At 52.9% G+C, this 6,000-nt stretch overlaps 1 protein-coding gene across 6 annotated transcripts in view; it reads left to right on the top strand.

Moving 5' to 3' along the window:
* Positions 1 to 613: 613 nt before the first annotated feature.
* MTFR1L (mitochondrial fission regulator 1 like) overlaps positions 614 to 6,000 on the top strand; it is a 29,684-nt gene continuing 24,297 nt past the window's right edge. For 2 of the 6 annotated variants that reach the window (XR_009731553.1, XM_061392996.1), the window contains exons 1-3: positions 639 to 726; positions 4,014 to 4,157; positions 4,563 to 4,667. Coding sequence is in view for 5 of the 6 variants with exons in the window: in XM_061392996.1 (XP_061248980.1) it covers positions 4,143 to 4,157; positions 4,563 to 4,667 (120 nt within the window). In the remaining variant the exon portion in view is untranslated. Of the gene's footprint in view, positions 727 to 1,148; positions 1,583 to 1,608; positions 2,227 to 4,013; positions 4,158 to 4,562; positions 4,668 to 6,000 lie in introns of those variants that run through there. The other 4 variants (XM_061393014.1, XM_061393006.1, XM_061393031.1 and 1 more) reach the window with 4 other exon arrangements.

Below are 6,000 nucleotides of genomic sequence, written 5' to 3'. Positions count from 1 at the left end.
TAAAATAGAAGAAAGCTACAAAGCACTGGAGGGCAAGAGTCAAGAGGAGAAAGAGGCTCATTTCTTGGTGCAGAGAAGACTGTAGAGGGTCTTGGCTGGGAAGCATAAACTGAAGGAACCAGAGGGAGGTGGGAGAGGGGTTCACGATGGGGGACACATGTACACCCATGGCTGATTCATGTGAATGTATGGCAAAAACCAATACAATATTGTAACTAGCCTCCAATTAAATAAATTAATTTGCAAAAAATAAACTGAAGGAACCAGAGTGAGATGAGGTGGGGCAAGCACTAAGCCTGGAGCCTCGAACGCCGGCGCGAAGCTTCGGAAGTTTATAGTCGAGGTGGGGACAGCAGACACCGATCAATTTGGAGGCCGAATAGCAACACAGATCCCTTCCAAAGGTTGGATTGGGACTAAGCGTGGAGAGCAGGAAAGGGCCGGCTGACCTCAGGGGTTTCCGGGTGCCACCAACTTTTCCCCCAGGGGGGCGTGGCCTATGGCAGGCGTTTACCCTCTACCGCCCCGCCTCGGCCGCAGGATCCTCTCTCGCCCCACCCCCAGCAGAGCCCACTTCCGGAAGACGCGCGCGGCCGCGGCTCGGCGCGCAGCTGCAAGGGATCGCTTCCGGGGGGTGGGTCAGCGGAAGTGAGGGCGAGTGAGGCTGGGCGGCCCGCTGTGGTAGGAGGGGCCGTGAGGTGAGTGAATCCGGAGCCGCAGTCTGAGGTGAGACTAGGTCCGAGTGCCGCCCCGGAGCGGGAATGCGAGCGGGAGCGCGGCCCTCCGGCCCGGCGTGTCGCGCGGCCGAGTGCCGGGCGCCGTGCGCTGCCCGCGGCTGCTGGGCCCGCGCCGGTTCTCGCGGGAACTCGTGTTGTCCGCCACACTCGGCTGAGGGGAAACTGAGTCCCCGGGGGGCAGTTGCGCGCCCGAGTCACCCAGCCGCACCAGAGGCTTCTCGTTTCTGCCGCCTCCTCGCTTCCTCCGAGACCCGGCGCCGGGCCTTTGAGTTCATGGGTGCTCCACCACCCCCGAGCCGAGGCGAGAACTTGGCCGACCTTGACCTCGTCTGGTCGGGCTGTTGAGGGGGGAAGGGAGGCGTGTCCTGGACGAAGCTCCCCGCGGCTGCTCCCCCTCCCCCGGCACAGAACGGCGCTGAGCGCGGCGGCCTCGGCGGGGACCGGGATGATGCGGCCAGGCCCCGCTCGGGAGGCGCTGGGGGACCGTGTGTAAAAACACCAGGACAGCAGACCCGGAAAGGGCAGTGCGGGCTCGGAGGCGGTGGGAACCAGGCGCGCGGCCAGCGAGCCGTGGGGAGTCTTCTAGGCAGACACTTGTTCAGGGTTCAAGGCTAAGTCGGCGTTCTTGTTGGTTCGTTTCTTGACAAATGCTCGAGTGCCTGCCGGGTACGGAGCGGGCTTAGGGCTGTACCTGGAAGTCCCGCCCTTCGGACAAACTGCACAAGCTACACCGTTATCTAGTTACTGCTGCTCCGGAGGAAACGCGGGACGCCCGTCCGGGAAGGGCAGGCAATGCTTCAGCTGAGCTCCAGGAGTAATTGAGGATGAGCTTGGGGAAGAGGCTGGTAGGCTGGTAGGGTTTCAAGCAGAGGGAATAGAGTAAACAAGGCCATTGAGGGGCTGCAAGGCCAATGTGGGTGGAGGGCAGGGGAAGGCGGGTGTGGCGGTGAAGCGTGCAGGGACCAGAGTGGAGAGGCCTTGTCGGCTGGGAGAGAAAGACAGGGAGGGCCTGCTGGCCATGCTGAAGAGTCTTGGTGTTATCTTCTTGGCTCTAGCAAGCATGAGGGGTTGAAGCTTGGCAGAGATCTATTCCCAATGTGTTCTAAAAAGAGGCCTCTGGCTGCCACGTGAGGATTAGGCCCAACCGAGTTTGGAGATAAGTTTGGAGAGGTAGTGGCTGCAGTGACTAAAGTGAGAAACACAGGGAAGCACTGTTGTGTGGAGCTTGTGGCAGGCACTGACAGCACAGAGCCTGGCACACCGAAGGACTTTTATAAAAAGTCTTGAACTTTGCTGAGAAGATGGAACCCAGGTTGGAGGCAGGAGGATCTGGACCGGACTCCGGTGCTTTCTACTGCCGTGGCCACTAAGTGACCTTAAAGCCGTCCCTTCCTCTTTTCTAGCTTCCTTTCCTCATGTGTCGCGGAGTAATACCTCCTCTCCTAGAGGTGAAGAGAGACCGTCCAAGGGAGGTTTCTGGAAAGAGCTGGTTAGTCCAGCCCACCCCTCTTCAGAGGCTGCCCTTGGCTCTGCACTGACTCCTTACCTAGAACATTCCCAGCCCTCGAGACCTGACCATTACCTGACATGCACCCCACCTCCCCTACCTTTATGGCCTTACCATACTCTGCTCTTTATACATCTCTTCACCTTTTCCTGCTGCTGCTGCTGCTAAGTCACTTCAGTCGTGTCCAACTCTGTGCGACCCCATAGACGGCAGCTCACCAGGCTCCCCCATCCCTGGGATTCTCCAGGCAAGAACACTGGAGTGGGTTGCCATTTCCTTCTCCAGTGCATGAAAGTGAAAAGTGAAAGTGAAGTCGCTCAGTCGTGTCCGACCCTCAGCGACCCCATGGACTCCAGCCTACCAGGCTCCTCCGTCCATGGGATTGTCCAGGCAAGAGTACTGGAGTGGGGTGCCATTGCCTTCTCTGCTTCTTTTCCTAAACCTGTGTTATTGTTGCTGTTTTCTTTCCCTTCTTAGCCCCTCTGAACTCACTATGGGGCCTTGGGGCCAGGGAGCTGAACTCACCTGGCCAGCTGCACGATGTGCCTTTCTTAGACAGTGATATTCAGCCTCTGGTAGAATTAGGTATTCGAGTCCTGTCTCTCTTCTAGATTGTGAGTTCCTTGAGAGCATGGCTGTGTCTTACTCTTTCCATAGCCCCTACAGTGCCCAGCATAGGTCCTGGCACAGAGCGAGTATTAAGTGTTTGATGAACAAGGGACTGAATGAGTTCATTGACTGCAGCTGCTCACCATGCAAGGGCAGCTATGAGGAATCCGCCCATCTGTGTCTTGTTTCAACAGTTCATTAAGTACTTTAAAATCTTATTTCACTGATTGACCCTCTCGGTATCCCTGAGTGGCAGCTCTTACAGCTCTTACAGGTCTTCTTACAGATAGAGAAACTGCATTCTGAAAGATTAAGTAACTTGCCTAAGGCTACTAAGCCAGTTGAAGGCTGAGCCAGGATAAAAAGTTTTGGCTCTTCCCCAGTAGCCCGGTAGAGTGACTTTGGCCAAACTGGCTTCTTTCTCCTGTTGTCTGTTTTACATCTGCCCGGTGTAGTGGTCCAGCAGTGCTAGGCTGGGTGGCACATGCTGGACTTTTTTTTTATATCTTATCCTCAGGAATGAATGTTGGACTTGGATGGCACCTACACTCTGCTTTTCCCATGAGCTTTTTTATCTACCAAAGGATTCTATTTACATTGAAGTTTGTTTTTAGTCTTACCGACTTAAAAACATTTTTTAATTGAAGTATAGTTCATTTATAACATCATGTTTATTTTGGGTATACAGCACAGTGATTCAATTATACATATATATTCTTTAGAAGTTTTGCCTCAGGAAACCTAAGGACTCAGGAAGGCTCCCAGCATGGTGCATCTGAAATAGAACCTCTAAGGGTCTGGATTTGTAGAAGCCATGGTTGGGTGAGCACAGCCTCTTTGGCTGGTTTTCTTCCCCTGTGAAACGTCAGAGAAGCCTCATTGTTAGTCATGGGCTTCTCTGGTGGCTCAGATGGTAAAGAATCTGCTTGCAATGTGGGAGACCTAGGTTTGAACCCTGGATTGGGAAGATCCTTGGAGAAGGGAATGGCTACCCACTCCAGTATTCTTGCCTGGAGAATCCCATGGACAGAGGAGCCTGGTGGGCTACAGTCCATGGGGTCGCAAAGAGTTGAACACGACTGAGCGATTAACACTGTAGGGCCTGGTTTTGTGGGGCTTGTGTGGTAGCCACTGAGTCTCCTGTGGGGATTGTTTCACAGGAAGAGAAGTCTGGTGTTCCTTAAGATGGCCTGATATGAAGGCATCACACTCCCTGCCTCCTCAAGCCTCTAGCGCTGCCCGGTGGCTGCCTTGTCCTTCAAGTGCAGGAGCCAGTTGAAACGTCAGGAATGGAAGCCAATGTGGTAAGGGGCATTCCCAAGGCAAGGGTGTAATGGGGAAGATTAAGCACTAGACCTGCTAAAAGTTCTATAGGAAGTTCTGAGATCCTCAAGTTAACTCTTCCCCCACCCAGGCTTGGAATTGAAGGGTCCTGCCTTCCATCCCCTCCTTCCAGGCAGAACCAACTGATACTGGGGCAGTTAGGGGGTCAGTGTGTCTCTGTCACTCTGTGTAGTGGGAAGGGAGGGCCGCTAATTCCTCACCCTTTTCTCTGGATCCTCCCAGCATTTACTGTGCCTCAGCAACAGCAGGTGTCCTCTTATGTATCTGGCCAAGGTGAAGGTTGCTGCTAAAGGGAAGGTAGGGGAGAGGATGGGGACAGGAGTTGGATTTTTTTCTGAGGTTGTGGCTGTCTCTCTGTGCTTTAGACCATCCCAATCTGGCAAAATAAGCCGCATGGCGCTGCTCGAAGTGTAGTGAGACGAATTGGGACCAACTTGCCCCTGAAGCCATGTCCCCGGGCATCCTTTGAGGTAAGTGAGCTGGAAAATAGTGGCCCAGAGTGTATGGGAGAGTGGTGCTGCTTCTGTGGCCCAGACTCGGCGTTGCAAGACAGGTTGCTTTCCTGATCATCTTCATTTTTCAAAAAATATTTAACTGCCTTTAATGTGTACTGGTCACTGTGGCTTCCTGATTGCACACAAACCTGTGACCACAAGTCAAGCTCCCAATCTGCTCATAAATTAATCATATTGCATCTTTGATGCCTCTGTAAGCAACTCAATTTCATCAGGCTCCAGCAATCCAGTGTATCAGAGTAGGCCAAAGGCCCCTGCTGAACTGGATCTCTAGACTAGCCATGTCTGTGCTCTAAGGTGTGTGCCTGCAACCCTGGCAGGTCCCCTCACAGAACACTGAGTGCTGTGTGTGATTTTGAGATGAACTCTGCTTTTCTTTTAATATGGTGTTGTCACTCAGGGCTTCCCTGGTGGCTCAGACAGTAAAGAATCTAATCTACCTGCACCGTGAGGGACCCAAGTTTGATCCCTGGGTCAGGAAGATCCCTGGAGAAGGAAATGGCACCCAGTATTCTTGCATGGGAAATCCCATGGACAGAGGAGCCTGGTGGGCTACAGTCCATGGGATCGCAAAAAGTCGGACACAGCTGAGCGACTAACAATTAAATTGCTTTTCTTCACTAGCCTAAGGCTTGCCCTGCTTAGCTACCTATTTACAGTATTTCCCTTATGTCTTTATTCCTCATCCTCTCTTTTCTAGCCAAGTTTAGCCATTCCTTTACTGGGCTATTTCAGTCTCACCTCTGTGCCCAAAGGGCCTTTAGCATTCACTATAGCACAGACTTGTCTGACCCAGGTGAGTAAGACTCCCTTGTGCAGTGGAAAGCTAAGTAGCATTTGTTAGTCCTAGTTGCCTCCCTGTAAGAACTAATGATTAAGCATCAGCTCCAAGTTAGATGCTTAAGGTCTGTGCCTTTGGGGAGCTGGAACACAAAAGAACTACTTCAGCTTTCTGCCTACACAAAGGAGACAGAAATATGTGCCTGAAAATGAAGGAGCTGAGTTTGTATATCAGATGCTGAGCTGCAAACTGTGTAGGAGCTTATCTGGAGTCTGAATTGGAATGGGTTTGGGGTTTGGTGCAGGGTGTTGTCTCTTGACCCAGTTATTGCCTAGGGCTGAATGTGGCCCTGGCTGCCTCAAGCCTCAGGAACACAGGGAAGGACAGCTTGGAAGCATGAATCAGTTATGGTTGCCCCCACATTTGACTATAGCCTCTCTAGTCCTTTGGCTGGATGCTCCTGGGCAGATAATCAAGGGCACAGGCTCCCACAGAGCAGAAGTAGTA

The sequence above is a fragment of the Bos javanicus genome, chromosome 2, assembly GCF_032452875.1.
Source record: "Bos javanicus breed banteng chromosome 2, ARS-OSU_banteng_1.0, whole genome shotgun sequence".
NCBI lineage: Eukaryota > Metazoa > Chordata > Mammalia > Artiodactyla > Bovidae > Bos > Bos javanicus.
The sequence above is the reverse complement of the archived record's forward strand: the minus strand, read 5'-3'. Positions and strand labels throughout refer to the sequence as shown.